The sequence below is a fragment of the Harpia harpyja genome, chromosome 19 (genome assembly GCF_026419915.1).
Source record: "Harpia harpyja isolate bHarHar1 chromosome 19, bHarHar1 primary haplotype, whole genome shotgun sequence".
In the NCBI taxonomy this organism is placed as follows: Eukaryota; Metazoa; Chordata; class Aves; order Accipitriformes; family Accipitridae; genus Harpia; species Harpia harpyja.
Window position 1 is genome coordinate 7,364,500 of NC_068958.1, and position 20,385 is coordinate 7,384,884.

Genomic DNA, 20,385 nt, shown 5'->3' on the forward strand with positions numbered 1-20,385 from the left:
ACCCAACCCAAACCCGCCCCCGGGGCTCTCAGAGGCGGCGGGGCCGGGCCGGGGGCGGGGGCGGGGGTGCGCTGAGCGCGGCGGGTCTCAGCCCGCCCCTTCCCCGCCCGCCCGCCGCCATGGGTGCAGCGGGGCCGCTCTGCGCCCTGCTCCTGCTGCTGGGCACCGGCACCGGCACCGGCACCGGCACCGGGTCCGGGTCCGGGTCCGGGCCAGCCCCCCCCCCGGGTGGTGCTCGCCCTCCTGGCCCGTAACGCGCAGCACTCGCTGCCGCACTGCCTGGGAGCCCTGGAGAGCATGGACTATCCCGCGGGGAGCATCGCCCTGTGGTGAGGGAGCGGGGGGACCCCCCTCCCGGGGGGAGCCGGGTACCCTGGGGGTGCGGGGAATAACAGGGATTTGGGGGGGAGGGAGGGGGGGCTGTGCGGGAATGGGGATGCCGGGGGGGAGGTGGGATGGGGGGGTCACAGGGACCCGGGAAGGGGATGGGGGTGCTGGGGGGGGGGGAAGTTCCTGGGGGATAGGGGGGGGACTAATGGGGGGAATGGGGGGAGTTGGGGGTAGTGGGGGACCCAAAGGGCAATGGGGTGAGGGGAAATGGAGAGCTGGGGAGAGTTGGGGGGACTGGGGACTCGGGGTGATATTGGAGTAACGGGGGCCTGGGTGGAGGGAACAGAGATCTGGGGGAATGGGGGGCTTGGGGGGGAATGGGCACGCCGGGGGGACGGGGACCCTGTGGAGGAACAGGGGACTCTGGTGGTAGCAGCCCTTGCCAGCCCCAAAGGGTGAGGGGTGGCTCTGTCCTGAGTGTGGGACCCAGCAGGGACTCGGGAGGGGCTGGGTGCTGCCCCACAGTGACGGGGCAGGACCCCCACCTTTCCCCTCCCGAAGTCGTGGGGCTGGCGAGGGAGTTGAGGCCCTGGGCTCGGGTGGGGGATTCTGCATCATCAGAGACAGACGCTGCCTTCCCCCTCCCTGCGGGGCTTGTCCCCAGCCCCCCCCTTCCCCAAAGACACCCCGCAAACTCCCTTTTACCATGCTGGTGGGGGTCGCTGGTAGAGGAGCCCCCCATCCCTCCTCTTCCTCGCTCCTCCGCTGCCGCCATCTCTTGCCTGAGCTTGTCGGAAACTTTTCAGCAGCTGCTTTTGCAGGGGGGCCGAGGCAGGGGCTGGTGGGGGGGTCCTGGCAGGGGTGGCTGGGCTGGGGTGGGGGGGCAGCTGCCGGCAGCGGGGGAGCAGGGGGGTTCCTTGCCTTTGCCTGCCGCAGCCCCCGGGAGCCCCTGGCTGCAGAGCCCTGCGGAGTGTTTCAAGAAGAGCTGCCTGTGGAGCTGGGGGCTGGGGGGGCACAGGTCCTGCCTTGTCCCCTACATCTCAGAAGTTCCCCATGACACCAGTGCCTGGGGTGCTCTTTGTCAGGTGGAGGGTGCTGGGGAGTGTGGGGACTTGGGGGTCGCCCCAGTGCAACGTGGGTCTCAGCCCCGTCTGTCCCCCAGCGACAGTGAATATCGTCACGAGGCTGGGTGGGAGAATTGGGGATGGCGGCTGTGCGCGGCAAGGGAAGGTTTGGGAGGGGGATTTTTGCTGCCTGTAGGGGCCTTTCCTCTGGCTGCTGGAGCCGGGGGCGGCACAGCGGGGTGCACAGCGGTGCTGTGGGATGCAGCAGGGTGCATGGGTGGGGGGACGAAGCCGCTGTGCTCCCATGCTGTTCATAGTGGGCAGCCACAGGGCTGGGATGGGGAGACCACGGCCAGGGCTGCCGCCGGGCTGCAGGGACTGGGGGTGAGAGCTACGGGACAGCCCAGCCGGCGGCGGCACCGGGAAGAAAATTACCCGTTTGCGTTCCCCCTCCTGCCAGCGCAGCCTCGGTTCCTTAAAATTACACGTTATGTTCCCAAGTGAGTCTGTCGCTGGCTCAGCCTCTGGGCCCCAGGAGCATTTCTAGCGCAGGGAGGGGGCCGTGGTTGTCCCTTTGTGGGGGATCCCCAGAGACTGACGTCCCCCTCACCCCCAGGTGCGCGACGGACCACAACTCGGACAACACAACAGCGATGCTGCAGGAGTGGCTGGGGCGGTGGGGGAAGGACTATCACTCAGTGGTCTGGAAGGCACAAGAGGAGCCCAGGTGAGGCCGGGGAAGTGCCGGGGGGGGCAGGTGTGGGCTGTGAGGGGCTCCCAGAGCAGCACCCCGCTCCCGCCGGCCGGGGACGCTGCCAGGAGGAGCCGGCGGTGAGGCAGAGCTGGGCTGACTCAGCTGGCTGGCACGCGGCGGCATGCACCGAGTTTGTGCGTTCCAGCGAGCAGGGTTAACCCCTGCCTCCCCCCCGGCCCAGCTCCTACCCTGACGAGCTTGGGCCCCAAGCACTGGAGCGATAAACGCTACGAAAACCTGATGAGGCTGAAGCAGGAGGCTCTCATCTACGCCCGGGAGCAGCGGGCAGACTACTTCCTGGTAAGGGACATGGGGCAACCAGTGGGGAGGGGGATGAGGCAGGCATCACCCCGCGCCTCCAGGACCTGTGCTGTCCCCCAGTTTGTGGACACCGACAGCATCCTGACCAACAACCAGACCCTCAAGTTTCTCATGGCGCAGAACAAGTCGGTGGTGGCCCCCATGTTGGACTCGCAGACCTTCTACTCCAACTTCTGGTGTGGCATCACGCCCCAGGTACGTCCCCAGAAAGCCCCAGGGAAGGGACACCCTCCACCCAGGGCAGAAGAGCCCCCCACCATGGAGGGCATCACGCTGGTGTGCCGCAGGGGTACTACCCGCCGGACGGCCGACTACTTCCCCACCAAGAACCGGCAGCAGGTGGGCTGCTTCTCCGTCCCCATGGTCTACGCCACCTTCCTGATTGACCTGCGGAAGGAGGAGACGGCGCAGTTGGCTTTCTACCCACCCCATCCCAACTACACCTGGGCCTTTGACGATATCATCGTCTTCGCCTACTCCTGCCAGGCAGCTGGTGAGGGTGGGGGGGGGCTGGGGGGTGGTGGTGGGGGTTTGAGGGGGGGCTGCAGTGCTCACCCATCCCACCCGGCAGGCGCGGAGGTCCATGTGTGCAACCAGCAGCGCTTTGGCTACATCAATGTCCCCGTGAAGGCCCACCAGACGCTGGAGGACGAACGCGCCAACTTCGTGCATCTCACGCTGGAGGCCATGGGTGAGTGCCCGTGGGCGGCGCGGTCCCGGAGGTGTCCCAGGGGTGATGGGGACCTGGTGCTGGTCCCCAGGGCAGGGCTGTCAGCCCTGGTTCCTGGCCAGGGGGATCTGGGTTCCACTGAAGTGGTGTCCCCTCTCTCTGCAGTGGATGGGCCCCCCATGCAGCGCTCCAGGCATATTTCCCTCCTTCCCAAGCCGCTCACGAAAATGGGCTTTGATGAAGTAAGTGCCCAATCTAGCCCCCCATGTCCCGCTGTCCATCCCTCTGGCTGCATCCATCCATGGCAAAGCCTGCCACGGGCTTTGGCTGAGCACCCTGTCCCCCATCCTGTGGTGGCCGGGCAGGCTGTGTCCCCCTTCGTGACAACATGCCCCATCGGTGGGGCTCTCCCCTTCCTCCCCAGATCTTCCTCATCAACCTGGTGCGAAGGCCGGACCGGCGCCAGCGGATGCTGGCGTCCCTGCAGGAGCTGGAGATTGCGCCACGGGTGGTGGACGCTGTGGATGGGAGGTGACCGCAGGGGGACGCGTCCCCACTCTGCCGGCCCCCTAGTGTCACCCTGGGGAGGGGTTGGGGGGGTGGCTGGGGGACACCTCGCCGATGCAGCCCCTCGCCTTGCAGCACCCTCAACAGCAGCGACATCAAGGTGCTGGGGGTGGACCTGCTTCCCGGGTACTATGACCCCTTCTCCGGCCGCACGCTCACCAAAGGCGAGGTCGGCTGCTTCCTCAGCCACTACAACGTCTGGAAGGAGGTATGGGGCCGTGGGGGCCATGGGTTCCCTAAGGGCCACCAGTGTGGGGCAGGGACTCTGTGGGCATCAGCAGGTCTCTGGAGGACCTGGGGAGACAGGTGTCCTGCAGGGTGAGTGGACCCAGTATGGCCCAGCGCAGTGCTGGGATGGGTTTGCACCTCTGCCCCCTCCCCGCAGATCGTGTCCCGGGGGCTGGAGCGGTCAGTGGTCTTCGAGGACGACGTGCGTTTTGAGGCTGCCTTCCCGGCACGGCTGCATCGGCTGATGGAGGAGCTGGAGGGGGCACAACAGGACTGGGACCTCATGTAGGTGCTGGGGCCAGGGGAGATGCAGGGTGGGGGGTTCCTGGGGCTGGTTCTCACAGCTTGCGGGCTGCCCCACAGCTACCTGGGGAGGAAGCAGGTGAATGTGGAGGACGAGGCACCCGTGGAGGGTGTGCGAAACCTGGTGGTGGCCGGGTACTCGTACTGGACGCTGGCCTACGTCATCTCCCTCCGCGGGGCGCAGAAGCTGCTGGCTGCCGAGCCCCTCTCCAAAATGCTGCCGGTGGACGAGTTCCTGCCCATCATGTATGACAAGCACCCCAAGTAAGGAGCTGGGGGTGCAGGAGGGGTGCTGGCGGAGCAGCATGGCCATGCCAGCGAAGGAGCATGTGTTTCTTCTCTGCTGTCACCGTCACACCCGGTTCCCTCCTCCCGACGTTACTCATGCTGGAGGAAAACATCTGTAGCATGAGCTCATTCCCCCCTGGCCAATGCCTGGCTGCCGGCCGCTGGAAAATGGCCCTCTGCCAGCGCGGAGTGGGGGGACAGCGATGGAGACGGAGCCAAGGCTCGATGCTGGCCCCACACGGGGGCCTTGTCCCTGTGGCAAGGGGAGAGCAGCCCCCTGTACCCTGGCGCTGGGGTCTGTGTGGTCCCCCACCCCTGGTTGTGGGTCTCAGCCCCATCTTGGGGCACCTCCATGCCCCTCTTCCTGGGCAGGAGTCAGTGGCGAGGCTGTGTTTGGGAAGGGGGAGGCAATTTAGGGGGTGGGTGAGCGCTGGTGGCTGGCTGTCCCAGCAGAGAGGGGGGTGGGAAAGCCAGTGAGCAGGGTGGTGAAACAGAGGGATTAGGCATGTAAAAGGGAGGCTGGATGTGGATGGAGGGGCGGATTAGTGCTCTGGATGTGAACCAGGAGCAGCTGGGAGTCCCATGCTCGCCGGGATAACGGCACCAGACAGCCTTGGCCCGGGGCCAGCCGGGGCCGGGCCGGCAGGATGCTGTGCCGGAGACCCCCTCTGTGCCAGGGCTGGCCCTGTGCCACTAAGGCTGGTGGGGAGAGATGGGTCCCATCCCCTCCGTAGTCCCTTCACAGTCTCTCCCCAGCCAGCCTCTGCAGGCAGCAGCAGCGCGGGGCAGCTCGGCTGCCTTCCCTGGACCCCCTCCCTGGTACCCTGTGTCCCTCCCCATCAACTGCCCTGTGGGGTGCCTTCCCCGGGTGGTCAGTACAGTTTTCCCAGCCTTTTTCTCCACTGGGCCATGATCTGTAAGCCAATTTCTCCTCTCGGGTATGCTTCACTTTCCCCAGTGAGGATTACAAGCAGCACTTTGCCCCCCGGGACCTGCTGGTGTTTTCGGCTCACCCCCTCCTGGTTTATCCCACCCACTATGCTGGGGACAGCAACTGGCTGAGCGACACCGAGACCTCCACCATCTGGGACGACGATACCAAGAAGACCGACTGGGCTGGCTCGCAGAAGACCCTGAGGGACTCACGGGGCGGTGCTGGCCACCTCCGCTCCACTGCCCGCGACGAGCTCTGATGGTGAGTGAGGCTGTGGGATGTGGGCGCGTGGTGTTGGGTTTGGGGGACAGAGTGGCTGGGAAGCATCTCCCTGCAAGCGCCATGTTCGGATGTGTCCTGGATGCCTAGTTTCTTTTTGCCATGTGGCAGCAGCTGTCCCCATCAGACTCAAAGCACTGGGAAACAGAGACAACACCTTCTCTTCTAGGTGGGGAAGGGGATGGGGACACAGATGTCCCATGTGGGGCTGCACTGGGCTGGAGGGGACCAGGGGACCGGGTCCTGCTGCTCCCTGAGTCCAGCTGCTCCCCAGCCCCTCAAGCAAGGAAGGGACAATGCTCCTTCGCCTCCTCCTGCAAAAGTCACCCTAGTTTGGAAAGAGTTGGGGGCATCTCGCAGGGGAAAGTTTCACCCCGGCACTGCTTGCTTCCCCCCAAAAGCAGGTCTCCCTGGGGCCGTCTCTCCGTGGGGCAGCCGTGCAGGCAGGCGAGCACCCGCAGTCGCTCAGCTCCAAGGCAGCACCGCCACGGTTAACGCCGGGTCAGACTTTCCCTGTCTGAGGTTGCTTGTGCTGGCAGCAGAGCCTCCCCAGGAGCAGCCAGACTGGGGGAGGCTGGAAAACAACCCTCCCACCGCCTCTACTGCAGGCGTGAATGTGTCGGGGCTGCTCCTGCCTTGACCGCTAACGTCTGCATCCTTGCCTCCTAGGGACAAGGGATTGTGACCCAGCTGGGAGCACCACAGGCTAGTGGCCTGATCCTGCCCGCTCCCACTTGAGAGATGCAGCTGCCCAGGACAGATCCCCGCAGGGTCCTTCCAATCTGCATGTGGCGAATCCACCCAAGGCAGGATTTGCCCCAGGGCTCCCGGAGAGCCCTTTCCCTGCCCAGGTGGAGGGACTGGGGGAGCACTGTGCTCCATCTCTGCTGAGGACACGTCTCCAGGACTGCCCTGACCGATGCCAACTCTGCCGTCTCCCACCGGCTTGGACTTTGGGGAGTGTTTTTCAGGCCGGGGGCTGGCTCCCGCAGTGGCACACGTGGCCTCCTGCCACCAACTGGGCTTGTCCCTTGCCTGTGCCGTGTCTGGGCTGAAGCCCAGGGAGGATTAAAGCAGACTGTGTTTGAGCTGACGTGCTGCGTGCTGGCTCTGCCGCGTGGCATTGCCCCTTGTAACGTCCACAGGGCATACACAGCCAGGGTCACCTCAGAGCTGTGGTGGCGAGGGTCTGGCCATTCCCCCGGCTGGGGACTGCTTTGGGAATGAAATCTGTAATGGGGAAAGGGAGGCAGGAAGGTGGGGTGGGAGAGGGAGACTGGAGCTCTCCCTTGGCCTCTGAGGGTGAAAAGGTGCGTGGCATTTCCATGGAGCTCAGCTCTTCCTTGGGAATGCTGATGGAAATGATTTCCCTCATTGGCGCTAGGTTTGGCCTTGGGACTGAAAACCCGACGCTAGCTTAAGCACCGCGATGTGCAGCTGAGTCCTGCTGGGCTTCGGCATCTGTCACCTTTGTGGCCAGCTCTGGAGGAAGGTGTTTGCTTTGCAAGAGCCCAGGCTTGTTTGGTGCTAAGCCTCAGCTCCTCAGCAAGGTGGTGTTTGGTTGAAAACTGAGGGTTTTCTGGTGTGGAGGAGTAATTTCCTTAAAAACAATGCAACTAGCCCTAGTCTGGGTGAGCTGGGGAGATGTGAGCTCCCTGCCAGGCCCCCAGAGCTGCCGCATCCCTCCACCCCTGCCTGGCAGCTGGCTGCCCCTTTTGGCCCTGGAGCTGACGTTAGCCCTGGGACGGTGGGTTGCTGCCTTCACCCAGGGTTTGGGGGGGGCTACAACCCTCTTCTCCCCACAGCTTGATGGAGCAGCGGGTGGAAAACTCGGTAGCTGAGACCCACAGCGGGATGTCTGAGACCACCAAACAAATGATCCAGGAGAGCATCATTTGGGACAAGTTGAACGGCTACAGCAGGGACCTCCTGAAGGAAAACAACCGGCTCCAGGAGATCACACAGGACCTGAAGATCCGAGGTGGATCTACTGGCGAACAGGGAGTAGGAGATGGCCAAGTGCATGGTCTGCAACTGCAGGGTCCCAGCCAGTACAGGCACAGGTGACACAGCAGGGTGAAAAGGTGATGGCAAGTTGGGGACACCTTATCTTCTCTGCCTGTCCCCTGGTTGCAGGTAGCCTCAATGCTACCGGAGGAGCTTGGGAGCTGGGGACAGAGTGGAGGAAGGTTTGGTGCCAGCTGGAGCGGAGGAAGGAAGCGGCAGCAGTGCTGCGGTATGCGTGACCCAGCAAGGGTCCCGGCGCTTGTTCCAGCGCCTGCTGGGACGTGGGCGAGGAGCTGCCCGTGCTGGGGCTCTCGATGCAGCCGCACTCGCAGGGTACGCAGCTGGACAGGACGTGCCGGCAGCACCGAGGGCTTTGGGAAACGTGGTGGTGGTGGTGAAACACCGGTTCTTGGGCTGCCCTCTCCACCATGAGACCTGTAACGGGTCTGCGAGGAGGAGCCAGAAATCCTCCAGCTGTCGCAAGCTCCAGGGTTTTGGCTTAAAAACCACCTAACTCAAAAACTATGAGGCCAGCCCTGAAACTTGCTGCAGCTCAGTGGGAGCAGCCCTTGTGTGCTGCAGAGCTACGAGATTCCAGGCAACTTGTGCTTGCCATGGTTTCTCAACAAAGCCGAAGTGGTTTTTGGACCCTGCGGAAGTTGCTTCCATCGCTCCCCCCATCCCACTAGCTTCCCTCCAGCCTGGGCTGGTGGAACAGGGATGGGAACATGGATTTGAGCCGCAGAAAGCCAGGGAATGCCCGAGTTCAGCAGGCGGCGTAGGGGAGAGGGGCAGGAGCAGGGGCGAGGGTTTATTTCATTTCTGTGCCAAACTGCTGTGTGAAGCCTCTGCAGGGGTTTGAGTGGGACACGAGCTGCCCAGATCTGTGTGGGGACAGACGGGGGCTGCCCCAGTGCCCAGCCAGGCTGCCTGGCAGGGCCAGCTCTGCTCCACACTATGGTCACCCTGGAGAGTCCGCAGTGCCCTGTCCATCGGCCAGGCAGGTCCCTGGGTGTTTGCGTCAGCCCCTGTCCCCTGGCTCCCCCGTCGGCGCTCTCCTGCGCAGGATGTGCTCCAGCAGGGATGTCGCTGCCTGGGGCAGGACCTGCTCCAGCCTCTCCTGCTCCCCAGCGCTGAACGGAGCCAGGACATAGCTGGACACTGTCACTTCGCCCTCTGGCCGCCCGATGCCGACCCTGAGCCGGGTCATCTCCTGGGGAGGAAGAAGGAGAGCTGGAGGAGCTTCACCTCAAGGGTCTGTCTGAGACAGAGCTGGGGCAAGGGGACAGTGCTGCGAGTGGGGCTGGGCGGCGAGAGAGAAGCCCCTCATGTTTTCCAGGTGGTTTTGAGTGCTTGCTCCAAGAAACATGATTTTGGAAGAGGCTTTTGCTGGGCTGTGCTGAGATCCCGGGCTCCTGCCAGGCCTGGCAGAGCCGCTCGAGCTAATTGTTTCCATGTACTCCATGGCGGCCAAACCGACACCAGCCCTCGGGGAAGCAGAGGGAAGGAGGGGAAGGAGAAAAGCGGGGAGAGGAAAGGGAGCAGGGGCTTGTCTGAGGGGAGTCAGAAGAATGGGAGTGGGGGGGACAACAAGCCATGCATTGATGTGGGGGCAGGACTGATCCCCTTCCACTGAGGCCCACTCACATTGGAGCGCAAAGCACTGATGCAGGATCGGACCCCGTTGTGTCCCCTTGGGAGAGAATAAGAAAACCCACCGTTAGTCTGTAATAGACACCCTCCCCGCCCCCTCACCCCCGGTATGGTCTGGTCCTGGGGTCTCTCACTGCAAGGACTTAGGGATGTGGTCCCAGCCAGTGGCTGCAGTCCCCATGCCCTGGCTCTGCAGGAACATCCAGCCCCTGGGGCTGAGAGCAGCTGGCTGCAGGGGTACAAGGGAAGGAGGGCTGGGACAGCACATTCTGTGCGTCTCGGCTCTCACTGCAGCTAGTGCATGTGTGACTGAGCACTGGGGCCTAGTACCATCCCTGCCCCATCCCGCAGTGCAAGATTTCCTAGGTTAAATGTCTCGAGGCTGACCCAGGATCTGGCACTGGGGCAGAGTGGACGCAGAGTACTATAAAAAGACCATGTGGTGCAGCCAATGGGCTGGATCCAGCCCACAGCTGCTTCCAGGAGGCTCCCTGCCCTTCCTGCCAGGGCAGGAACTGGGAGGCTGCCCAAAGAGCCAGCTGTTGCCTCTGCAACTGGGATTGAGCCCAGGGCTGGGGCTGGGGCCGAAAACACCGCCAGGCTGGTGGGACAGGGCCAGGAACGGCCCACATGCCTGTAAGGGCATGGCTCACACAATCAGAGAGCTGCTGGGGCCACCCCATACCTTGCACTGCCTCCCAGCTTGATCGCCACCTTGCCCAGGGCCTTGTCCAGGTCATCGTGAACCAGGTATATGTCTTCTGGGCGGAGGTTGTAGATCTCAGCTTTGGAAACAGAAATACAACCCAAGAAATGAGCGGGAGACAGACACGCGAGGCCCTGATCCTGCAGAGCGGGGCTGTGGGGACCCATGCTGGGCAGGGGGACAGCAGGCCTGTCACAGGGCCCAGTGGCAGAGCAAGCTTCGGGGATGACCAAGCTGCTCACCAGCACTGGTGACACTGAGCCCGTTGAGGTTCATGAGCCTCCGTGGCTTGAGCAGCACCAGCTCCAGGCCACGGCTCGTGGCCAGAGCCACGTCAGCGCAGCACCGCCTGTCCACCTGCCAACCCTCGGCCACCGCCAGCTGCCGGGCCAGCCAGTCCACCACCGCCATGCCCACGCTGTGCCGCGTCCCCCGCAGCCCATAGTTGCCCAGGCCAGCCACCTGCCCACCGGGTGTCAACAGGGCTCTGCCGGGCTGCCGTGAGCCCCTGGTCCCTCCATGGGCCTGATCCCTGCCCAGCACCCCTCAGCCCTGCTCCCCCTCAGCCTCCATCCCCTCAGACCCGATACCCCCATGCTCCCCCCAGCTGGCTGGGTCCCCTCAGACCTCAGCCCCGCTCCCCCTGGTGCTCCCCCTCACAGCCCCAGTCCTCTCAGCCCCGCTCTCCCGGTGCTCCCCCTCACAGCCCCGGTCCCCTCAGCCCCGCTCTCCCGGTGCTCCCCCTCACAGCCCCGGCCCCCTCAGCCCCGCTCTCCCGGTGCTCCCCCTCACAGCCCCGGTCCCCTCAGCCCTGCTCCCCCCGGTGCTCGCCCTCACAGCCCCGGTCCCCTCAGCCCCGCTCCCCCCGGTGCTCCCCCTCACAGCCCCGGTCCCCCGAGCCCCGCTCTCCCGGTGCTCCCCCTCACAGCCCCGGTCCCCTCAGCCCCGCTCCTCCCAGTGCTCCCTCTCACAGCCCCGGTCCCCTCAGCCCCGCTCTCCCGGTGCTCCCCCTCACAGCCCCGGTGCCCTCAGCCCCGCTCCCCCCGGTGCTCCCCCTCACAGCCCCGCTCCCCGCCTCACGCCCGGCCCCGCCCCCCCGGCCCCACCATGACGCGCGGCCCCGCCCGGCTGACGAGCGGTCGCGCGCGCCCCGCCAGCTCCGCCACCACCATCGCGCCGCGTGCTCCCTTCCCCCGTCACGTCACGCCCCCGCGCCACCAATGGACCGGTGTCGCCACGCCCCCGCCGCCATCTTGCTTAAGGGCAACGCCGCCATCTTGCTTGAGGGCGGGAGGGCGGACCCGGGGCGGTGGCGGGCCGCGCTCCGCCCACGCAGGGGCCGTGCCCGCCGCTGAGGTAAAGCCCCGCGGTTCGGTAGGCCCCGGCCCCTGCGCGGAGGGACAGCCCAGCGAGGAGGCTGCGGCAGGGACTGGGGAGTGCGGCCAGGGCGAACTAGTGGGGTTACTGGGGGTCGGCGGCCTGGGAACGGTCCCTCAGGCGGGAGGGGGATGGAGGCCGCGGGGGGCTGTTTGACAGCGGCGGTGCCGGAGGAGCAGCTGGGGGAACGGCTGGGAGAGGTCCCTGTGGAGGGTCTTCGGGCCCGGCCAGTGTCTGTGTCAGCGTCGGGTCCCCGAGGGAAGCGGGGTCCCTGCCTGCCGTTGTGCGGGGCAGGGTGCAGGAGCAGTAAGTGCCCAGGGCTGTGTCCCGTGTTTTATGTGTTCGTGCCTGTTACGTTCCCACTCACGCTGTCCTTAGCAGTGGCCTTTGGGGTGTGGCTGGATGGAGGGGATACATGATGCCCCACCTCCCCCCAGCCACCCTCCAGCCCTGGGTGGCTCTTGGCCCTGCCAGTGGAGCAGAGCTTTCTTCCAAGGCTGTGTGACAGTCCCCCAGTCCGGCAGCATGTCACTGGGCTTCCCTCCTGGCTCTTTTCCTCGCAGCTGGAATGGGCTGGACTTCTCCTCCTGTGGCCTGTGGGAGGAAGCTGTCATCTGCTATTCGAAAGCCATGAACTGGATCCCCAGAGGGTAAAGGGTCCCCAGAGGGCTAGGGATACACCAGGCTGGGAGCTGGAGAAGGGAGGCAGTATCATTCAGGTTGGCTCTTATGTTGGCATCTGGCTTCAGGTTGCTGTTAACCTCTTGCCAGGCTGATCCTGGGTAGTTTGAGCAGGGATGGGCTAGACCAGCATGGGCTGAGGGTTGTCCGTGGTGCAGGCAGAGCTGTATGAGCAGCGGGCAGAGGCCTTCCTCCAGCTCTGTGACTTCCAGTCAGCCATGCTGAACTTCAGGAAGGTGCTCACGCTGGTGCCTGCACAGGAGCAGCCGTGCCTGGCTCTCCTGGCCCTTGTCCTTGACCTGCAGGTCAGCCACCGCTCCCCTCCTCCTGTCTGCAGCCTCAGCCTGTGGCCAAGCTGACAGGGCTTCTCTGCTTGACCAGGAGCTCTACTGCAAGGCCCTCGAGGCCTTCACACAGGCAGCTGAGCTGCAGCCGAGCCGCAGGGTGTTTTGGCAGAGGAGGTAAAGCCAGGGCAGTGCTAGGCTGTCCAGCTGGGCTGGCCCTGCTATGGGCTGCTTCCAGCCTTGCCTGTCTCCTCTTGCAGCATCATGTGTCTTGTGGCTCTCAACAAGTTCCCAGAGTGTCTCTGGATACTCAACAGAAACCTGGAGGAGGACACGAGGAACCCTGATCTATATGTGCTCCGTGCCTCCTTTTATGAACGTTTTGGGCAGGTATGGCTGCTCCGGTCCCCGAGGGGCCCTGCTGCCCCTCCTGGAGTCTGGGGATGCAGCGGGAAGTGCCACGCTCTGAGGGTATCTGGCCTCCCTGGGCAGCTGGCCCTGTGTCACCAGGACATCCGACGGGCCCTGGAGCTGGAGCTGTAGCATGGAGCCACCCAGGCCCTGGGGCAGAGGCTGCTGACAGGAGGCCAGGAGGCCAAGGCCAAGGTGGTGTCCAAGGCCCTGTGCAGGGACCTGCGCGGTGCCCGGCTCAAGACCAGCTTTGCCATAGAGAATGACCCCTTGGCTGCTGAATTCTTCACCCTCAGGTAGCGAGAGTGTCACCGCAGCTGGTTGGCCCCATTGGCCTCTGAGCTCTCCTGTCTCTGTGCCTGTGTCACAGGGGAACCCCCCTCCAACAGCTCAAGGACTTCAGTGTAGCCCGTGAGGACTTAGCCAGGGTGAGGGACCTGGGTGCCCCAGAGGCCCAGGCTCGGCAGCTGGCACTCACCTACAATGACTGCTGTGAACTGCTACATCTGGGCTGATTCGATGAGGCTGTGATGCTCCTTGGTGAGGCTCTGTGGGATGAGAGGAGGGAGAAGGGGCTCTGTGTCAACAGAGGAGGCAGGCAGCTGGGCTGGGGATTGCAGCGGGGTCCCCGGGGTGAGGGCTGGGGTGTCAGACAGCAGCATCTGCACTTGGGCATTGAGCGTGTGCAGGGGAAGGCTGTGTGCTGGGGTCCTGTGTTAGGGACCAGTGACTGAAATGGTCAGTGGGGCTCCCGGGTTGTCCCTTGGTCCTGACCCTGCTTCACAGCTGTGCCTGCCTGGACCAATTCAGCAGTGGGGAGAGGTACCAGGAGCCTGGATTTACCACTGGTGGTTTGGTTCCCTCCCTGCATGGCCTGTCCTGGGGCTGTGGCTGGGAATGGCTGCTCTGTTCCAGACCGGGCTGCGTCTCTTGCCCAGTGGAGCTCAGAGCTTTTGGCTAATGATGCTGAAATCTTTGTGGCTGGGGTGGCTGGACATGCGCCGTGCGTGTTTCCCACTGGCACGGAGAGCTCCAGACAAAGCCCGGGGGTGGCAGCCAGCCCCCAGCAGCTCTCATTTAACCGAGACGCTGACGCTGCCTCCCTGCAGACTGCTTCCTTTGCCTGAGGGAGCTGGCCTACGCGCTAGCGGATTACCAGCAGGCGCTGGATCTGAGCCCGCCTTGTGCGGAGATGGGTTGCAGCGGCACTGCATGAGCTGGGACAGCAGGACTTGGTGGCGAGGTGAGCGGGTGGGCTGGTGCGGTCTGCCCCAGGGCTGGTGACGAGCCAGGCTGCAGAGTGTGCTCACTCCTGTCCCCTCGCAGGTAGTACTGGCAGGCAGAAGCTCAATTCTCCATGGCCATTGAGCACAACCCCCAGAAACCGCTGTACTACCTGTGCTGGGCCAGCGCCCACCTGTGCCTGAGGAGGGTGGAAAGTGCGAGGGAGGATGCTGCCCTAAGTCAGCATCTGTGGCTCAACCCTGCGGATGGCAAGGTACAGCCCTGCGCTGCTCCCTGATGCTCTCTTCGGGTTGTGGGCGATGTTCTCAGCCTGTTGCCTTGACTGCAGTCTCTGTGCCTACCCCTCATGCAGTTTGAGGCAAGCCTGGTATTTCTGTTCTGCATTGGGAGCCAGCAGCTGATCAAGGATCAGGGACTGGAGTCAGGGGTCCTGCCAGGGTGTGGGTCCAAGCCAAGCAGTGAGGGTTATAGCCTGGCTCTTGGAACAACTTTGTGCCAGAGCCACTGGGCAGGTCTCTTTCCTCCTTATTTTCCAGTTTCTTCAACCCCAGTTCAGGACAGAAGCCCCCCTGTGTCTGGCTGTGATAAGGGGAACATGTTGCCACATGGCCATCACCCAGCATGGCACCACTCGGGGCAGCGGCATGGCTTGATCGATCTGGGTTGTGTTTGAGGTGAAACCCAGGTTCCCTGTTGGGGCAGGTCCTGGTGGGGCTGGCGGGGCCTTTGCTGGTGGCACAAGGTGGGTGTTTAGCTGCGGCAGTGGAAACCCCGTGGCTCAGTAAGTGCTGAGAACTCACTGTGGGGAAGAGTTTTTCCATGGAGGAGATCCAGGTCTCACCTTGTCACCACTGCAGATCCTTTCCCTCATAAGCTACCTCTTTCCAAGAAAGACTGTCTGTGCTGTCCTGAGGAGCAAAACTGGATGCCTTGCCCAAGAATCCTTGGAGAAAACAGCTCAGAGCCCCCCTGAACTCACCATTTTGGCTGATGTTGCCTGGTGCGACTGCAGCAATAGGTACGTGCTGGGGTGTAGTTTGTCTTGGGTGTTAGCCTACTAGTGCTGCCCACTCCAAAGGGGGGTTGCTCAAATCCCGAGTGCGAGGGTTTCGTTTGCTCTGGAGCACAGTGACATGTTTCACAGCTCACTGCTGAAGTATTCATGCTGGCAAAGGCAGGTTTTGCCCCTGCAGTCAGGAATCCAAGTAAAAGACTGTTCCCCAACCACTTATTTCATAAAAGATTTATTTCAAAATTAGAAATGCATAACATTTTTGGAAGAGGCAGAATTTTTGGGCCTGTCTGCAGACCAGCTCCTGGGCAGCACTTGGGTGGTGTCTAAAATTGCTGTCCCCAAAGCTCTGGCCCTGAAGCTGGAATGGTCCCAAGTGCTGGCAGCGCATTTCAGCATAAGGCCTGAGTGGGGCATCGGAGCTCTGGGAAGCATCCCTGCACCCACCCCTTGGGCAGTTTGTTCCTGGAGAGTGAATGATTCTGATTCCTCTGACCTGTTCTCCCATAACTGATTGCACAGAGGAGGTTAAAACCTGGGCAAAGGCCAGTGGTGCTGTGCACCCCATGCTTGGCACTGTGGAGCACTGATCTTCTCTTGGTTGTCCCCAGGTCCCCTGTTGTGACACTCCCCGGAAGCTGAACGGATGCTGGCCCGCCCAGCCAAAGCCTGCAAGGTCTGACCAGCAGAAGGATGTACGAGAGGCTCAGCAGCTCATAGCACCAACTCTCAGCCTGCTGTAGAAATCATCACTGAATAAAAGGAATTTTCAAAACCATTAGTGGCACCATGGGCTACCCTGGAGGTAGGACTGAAATTTTTTATAGCTGGTAAAACAAGTGAAAAGTCTTATTGTTGTTGTTTTCCTGGTTTGCTGCAAGGAAATCCTTTGGACCTTAGGGGAAAGATGGACAAGGGGGTGGTAGGAAGAACCTGGCTTTTGGCAGATTAGGTGTTGCCATCTCCCACATTAACCCCTCCATGCTTGTTGATGGTGAAGCTGGTCCCTACCAGCACCTATTCACAGTGAAAGGAAGCTGGAAAGAAGTTGGCTCAAACTTCCTTGAAAAGAAAACTTCGCTGCAATGTTGAAGGTGTTCACAGGCCAGCACTGCAGGAGTCAGCACCAGCACTGTCACATTGTACCAAGGAGCTGAGACACAGCCATGCTTAAAAAGGTCTTTAAAAACTATTAAAATGCCATAGGAAAGAAATATTCTTCTTTGGGCTCAGAATCTTGATGTGCTGGGTATCAATAGCTGCCAGGAGAGGGGGAAGCTGCAGGCGGGTGCTGCCGGCAGGGTAAGAAACCTCCCTGACACTGCAGGCCCTCTTAGCATCTTCTCCTTGTTGTCACAGTTGTCTTGGGTGGTGTGCTGGGCTGGTCGTATCCACCCTCACCTGGCCAAGGCTACATCAGTAAAGTGCTTTAGATCACATCACTTGCACTTGGTCCCACAGCTGCATCCTGCAGTGGCCTCCTTGGGGCTGGAGAGACGAGTTCAGGAGAGCACTTGTGCTCCCAAGAGGGAACATGCAGCTCCCACTGCTCATCCCTCCAGCCCTGGGCTCTGCTGCTTTACAGATCCATATACATTCCCTATGGATCTAAGCAAGGCCCTTGCCAGTGACTAGAAGAAAAAACTGATCCGAGAGGCCACTGTTTTGCAGCCTGTTGATGAGAACATTTTCTCTTCTTCTGGGAAGTAGGGGATGCTGTCAGCCACCTCCTGGACAACATCCGGACGTACTTCGAGGCCTTGCTGGATAAGTTCGCTGACGACGCACTGCTTTACATGGTGGTGCTTCAGTGGGAGGAAGGGCACAACAAAATCGATGAGATGTTCGTTGATGATCCCAGATTTCCAGAATCCACCTGCAAAAGCCAAGGAAGAGACTGGTTTTACTTTCAGAGAGTCTCTGCAGTCCCTGGAATTCAAAGAGCTGCTTTGTGCGAAGCCAGAATACTCAACTGAAGACAGATCTGTTCCAGTTTTGTACAGGGAGAGAGCTGAATCCATCAGTTGTCGCCCTCCTCCCCCCCCCCCAATAGACTTGTTCTCCACGAATGGGGGGATTTAGCTTGACTAGTCAGAACTTAAGCTCTGCTCCCTGTGACAAGGACAAAGCAAGGAGAACCAGGCAGGCAGCGGGGATTGGTACGTCTTGGTGCCTTTCCAGTGAGCCTGCTGTGCTGTTTGCCATCCCCCTAATGTGAATATACCTTATCTCCAAAGAGCTTTGCTAAACATGGCAACAGGTCTGCTGGCTTGGAAGGCTGGGCTATTCCTTGCCTTCGCCAGGAAACCTCGAGGGGATCGCAGTTCCCTTCCCTCAAAACCTGCTCGTCCCTTTCTGGCTGCCTGGGAGGTGGCAGGTGGTGTCAGTGGCTGCCTGGAATGGTCCTGGCTCCCTCTGCCGGGCTCTGACCCTGCAGGAAGGGCTCTGCTCCACGGACTCACTCTGAGGGTTTTCAAACACAGCTTGGGAGATGGCCAGCTCCAGGTCCTGAAGGCTGATCTCCTCCCTGTCCTTGCGGGCACGCCAGAGAGCCAGTGTCATTTCGTTGATCTGCTCCCCTCCTGCATTGCTGCACAAGAATGAGATGCTTATTTGGCATGTATCCCGGAAAACGGTGTTGCAGGACAGAGGTGGCGCTTGACACCCTCCAGCACGAGTGCAAGCCAGGATTTCCCAGCTGCCTGGCCTGAAATGACTCCTGTAAAAGCAGCCAAATAACAGGGACAGGAGAGCTTTTTCAGGCTCTCCAGGTCTGTCTATTCACAATGAAATAGAGTCTCTTGCTATTTGTAGAGGCTCAAGACTTGGAGAAGGAAAAGCAAAACAAGTGTGTGCTCTGAAGCAGGTATGACCTCTGCCCAAATGAGAAGCGGTGCTCTGGAAGGCCCCATTATGCCACAGAGGAGCCTCTCTTACCTTATGAAGATGAAGATCGCTTTGCGGTAGTTGGTCCCGTACACAACCCACGAGGGTCCCAGGAATGGCATGATCACGTCAATCAGGCCCGGGTGCATCTTGTCCATCTCGTCAAAGAGAAAGGCTGACCGTCCACAGTTTGTCAAGTTCCCTTGGATCCAGCGCTTCAGGCTTTCCTAGGAAAAAATACCCACCAAGCTGTAAGGCAGCGAGATACCGAGGGCAGCAAGGGAGGCTTGAGCCACCTCAGAGCAAAGGCTGAGGCCTGAGCTCAAGTGGAGTTGAAGGCGCTGAAAGCAGCTTGTCCCTGCACAGCATGACCTACTCAGAGCAGGAACAGCCAGCATGGGGGAGGCCTCCTTTATTCTGGGTTTTGCACAGTGGCTGTTACTGGCTTTATTAGCCCATTGTAGATCTTTTATTACAGATTTAAAGAAGGAGGCAGCAAACTCAAGCTGGAGATTCAGACTCCTACAGTTCTCCTCATTCTTCTCTTTCACCGTGTATCTACACAGTTTCCAGCTACTGAGTGCTTTTTGCCAGCTCCTGTCCTGGTGCAAAAACATGTGCCTGCGCTGACCCAGAAGAGCTCTGGCTCTTTACCATGGCTGAAGTTACTTTAATGTAGATGCCAACCCACACAAAACCACTCACATGGCCTGGGGGCATGTATAACTCCTAGCTGAAGCACTTCACCCAGTGTGGGTTTTACCTTCCGGAGAGTATTTCTTCTAAGGACAGAATACAATACATAACTTCCCCAGACACCCAGAAAGCAAATGTCCAGGTGCACTGATTCCCCACTCTGCTGAGGGTTTGGGAGCTGACCTTCACATTTTGATTTCTTCCCTTTCTCAGCTTTAAGAGGCATGGTTAAGAGTCTAGAGGTGCTGTTCAGGAGCTGCTTGTTCTGTGAGGAGGGGATTACAAGTCTAGTGATATGCAGGTTTTCACAGCCATCAAACCGTTTGGAAAGCAATGGGAGAATTTTACTGCCTTTCATCTAAGTAAAGCACTTTTGTGCGTTCAAAGGGCTGTGTAAATATTTAAGGAATGAGAACATGATCATGGCAAGGACTACTGTGGGGAAGATGAAAGTGATAACTGAGTGCCAGAGTATATCACAGTCACTAGTGAATCCTTCAGCCAGTGTGTGGAGCCACTCGCTCAGCTGTGTTCATCTGAGAGGGTAAAACAAAGAGCTTTTATTCCTACTGCACTTCAGAGAGCAGCCTGAATGCACATGTAGTACTGAGGATCAAGATGGACATAACCAAAAAATGCCCCAATTAAGTAGTACTGTCTGGGGAGGCGTCCCTTACCTTGTACTGCTCTATCCGCTCAGCATGGGGGAAGTGCACTATTGGAGAGAAGTGGTGAACATAGGGGCTCTGGAGTCCACCCTGGAAGAGGTAGCGGATGAGCATGGAGCTCACGTAGGTTTTGCCTGTTCCAGTCGAGCCATGGAAGGACATCACCAGGGGTTTCACCGGATTCTGGTTCTCCAGGAACTCCCTCACTCCCTTCACCACCTGCTGCCTCACCAGCGGCTGCCCCACCAGATTCATGGCCAAGTCACACTCCAGACCTGAAGCAAAGCCCAGTCAAGACTCAGAAAACACAGGCCGAAGCAGCTCTTGCCTGTCCCGTCTCTGAGGGCTGCTTCCTCGGGCCCTCCCCGTCAGCCAGCCCAGGCACCCCGGCTGCCGGGACCCCCTCGCCTACCGCCTCCCTGGCCGCGGAGTCCCCGTCCTCAGGGGCTCCCCCGACCCCCCGCGCCTCAGGGCCCCATGCCCCTTGGCACCCCGCGCCTCACGGCCCCCACCCCCGGCCCTCCGCCCCCCCGCTGACCGCGCAGGTCGGGCCCGAAGCCGCACTCGCAGTCCGCCGAGAAGCCGCAGCGCAGCGCCCACAGGTCCCAGGCGGCGGCGGGGCGGGCGGCGGCCGCCAGCAGCAGCGTCAGGGCCAGCGCTGCCGCCGCGCCGGGGGCCATGGCGGCCGCCCGCTCCGGCACCGCCCGCACTACAGCTCCCGGCGTGCCCCGCGCGGGGGCGGGGCGAGGGGAGGCGGGGCCAGGGCGAGGGGCGGGGCCACCGGAAAAGAGGGGCTGTCGGAGAAGGCGGGGGCGGGGCCGGGCCCGTTTTGCCCCGCCTCCCGCCGTGGGCAGGGGCTCCGTGCCCCGCTCGGGGCCGGGCCCGCAGGGACCCCGGTTCCCCCCCTTGCGGGGGGGGGGGGTCAGGGCAGCCACACAGCCCTTCCAGCGAAGGGCTGTCGCTGGGCCACCGCGGCGGTCCGGGGGCCTGGCGGGGCTGGGTTCAGCACGGTGGTCCCCCT

General features: G+C 61.7%; 3 protein-coding genes and 1 long non-coding RNA gene across 10 annotated transcripts; 2 read left to right on the top strand and 2 right to left on the bottom strand.

The window, feature by feature from the left end:
* The first annotated feature begins 126 nt into the window (after positions 1-126).
* CERCAM (cerebral endothelial cell adhesion molecule) lies at positions 127-6,831 on the top strand. The gene is given in 15 exon segments (XM_052814364.1): positions 127-329; positions 2,011-2,121; positions 2,330-2,345; positions 2,347-2,448; positions 2,530-2,664; positions 2,757-2,765; positions 2,767-2,962; positions 3,041-3,160; positions 3,305-3,381; positions 3,564-3,670; positions 3,782-3,914; positions 4,092-4,219; positions 4,298-4,501; positions 5,484-5,720; positions 6,408-6,831. Coding segments are annotated over 14 exon segments (1,605 nt in total). The 5' UTR covers positions 127-297; the 3' UTR covers positions 5,719-5,720; positions 6,408-6,831.
* A 1,712-nt stretch (positions 6,832-8,543) lies between these two features.
* On the bottom strand, positions 8,544-11,294 carry PTRH1 (peptidyl-tRNA hydrolase 1 homolog). The gene is made up of 5 exons (XM_052814372.1): positions 11,211-11,294; positions 10,347-10,566; positions 10,084-10,183; positions 9,393-9,438; positions 8,544-8,958 (listed from the first exon to the last, which is right to left on the bottom strand). The coding sequence occupies exons 1-5, from the start codon at positions 11,274-11,276 to the stop codon at positions 8,767-8,769; spliced, it is 624 nt and encodes a 207-aa protein (XP_052670332.1). The 5' UTR covers positions 11,277-11,294; the 3' UTR covers positions 8,544-8,766.
* Positions 11,295-11,456: 162 nt separating this feature from the next.
* Positions 11,457-15,911, top strand: LOC128154347 (uncharacterized). 6 transcript variants are annotated; one of them, XR_008239321.1, is made up of 3 exons: positions 11,457-14,355; positions 14,639-15,120; positions 15,726-15,911. It is a non-coding gene; the product is annotated as an uncharacterized LOC128154347 (long non-coding RNA). The 6 variants fall into 6 exon arrangements; XR_008239319.1 differs by having other exon boundaries at positions 11,457-14,100; positions 14,184-15,120; XR_008239323.1 differs by having other exon boundaries at positions 11,457-14,100.
* Positions 15,331-20,085, bottom strand: TOR2A (torsin family 2 member A). 2 transcript variants are annotated; one of them, XM_052814838.1, is made up of 5 exons: positions 19,903-20,085; positions 19,374-19,639; positions 18,052-18,227; positions 17,577-17,704; positions 15,331-16,990 (listed from the first exon to the last, which is right to left on the bottom strand). In XM_052814838.1, exons 1-5 carry the CDS (start codon positions 20,042-20,044, stop codon positions 16,746-16,748), a joined length of 957 nt encoding a protein of 318 aa, XP_052670798.1. In that variant the 5' UTR covers positions 20,045-20,085; the 3' UTR covers positions 15,331-16,745. The 2 variants fall into 2 exon arrangements, with proteins under 2 accessions (XP_052670798.1, XP_052670800.1); XM_052814840.1 differs by having other exon boundaries at positions 19,929-20,038.
* Positions 20,086-20,385: the final 300 nt, after the last annotated feature.

What these genes read in the sequence shown, in the direction of transcription:
- PTRH1 (XM_052814372.1), bottom strand. Translation starts at nt 11,276, where the DNA reads ATGGTGGTGGCGGAGCTGGCGGGGCGCGCGCGACCGCTCGTCAGCCGG. An exon ending in AAGCTGGGAGGCAGTGCAAG is followed by an intron (nt 9,439 to 10,083) that starts GTATGGGGTGGC and finishes TTCTCTCCCAAG; the next exon opens with GGGACACAACGGGGTCCGAT. An exon ending in TCAGTGCTTTGCGCTCCAAT is followed by an intron (nt 8,959 to 9,392) that starts GTGAGTGGGCCT and finishes CTTCCTCCCCAG; the next exon opens with GAGATGACCCGGCTCAGGGT.
- TOR2A (XM_052814838.1), bottom strand. Translation starts at nt 20,044, where the DNA reads ATGGCCCCCGGCGCGGCGGCAGCGCTGGCCCTGACGCTGCTGCTGGCG. An exon ending in AGCGGATAGAGCAGTACAAG is followed by an intron (nt 18,228 to 19,373) that starts GTAAGGGACGCC and finishes ATTTTTTCCTAG; the next exon opens with GAAAGCCTGAAGCGCTGGAT. An exon ending in TGTGTTTGAAAACCCTCAGA is followed by an intron (nt 16,991 to 17,576) that starts GTGAGTCCGTGG and finishes TGGCTTTTGCAG; the next exon opens with GTGGATTCTGGAAATCTGGG.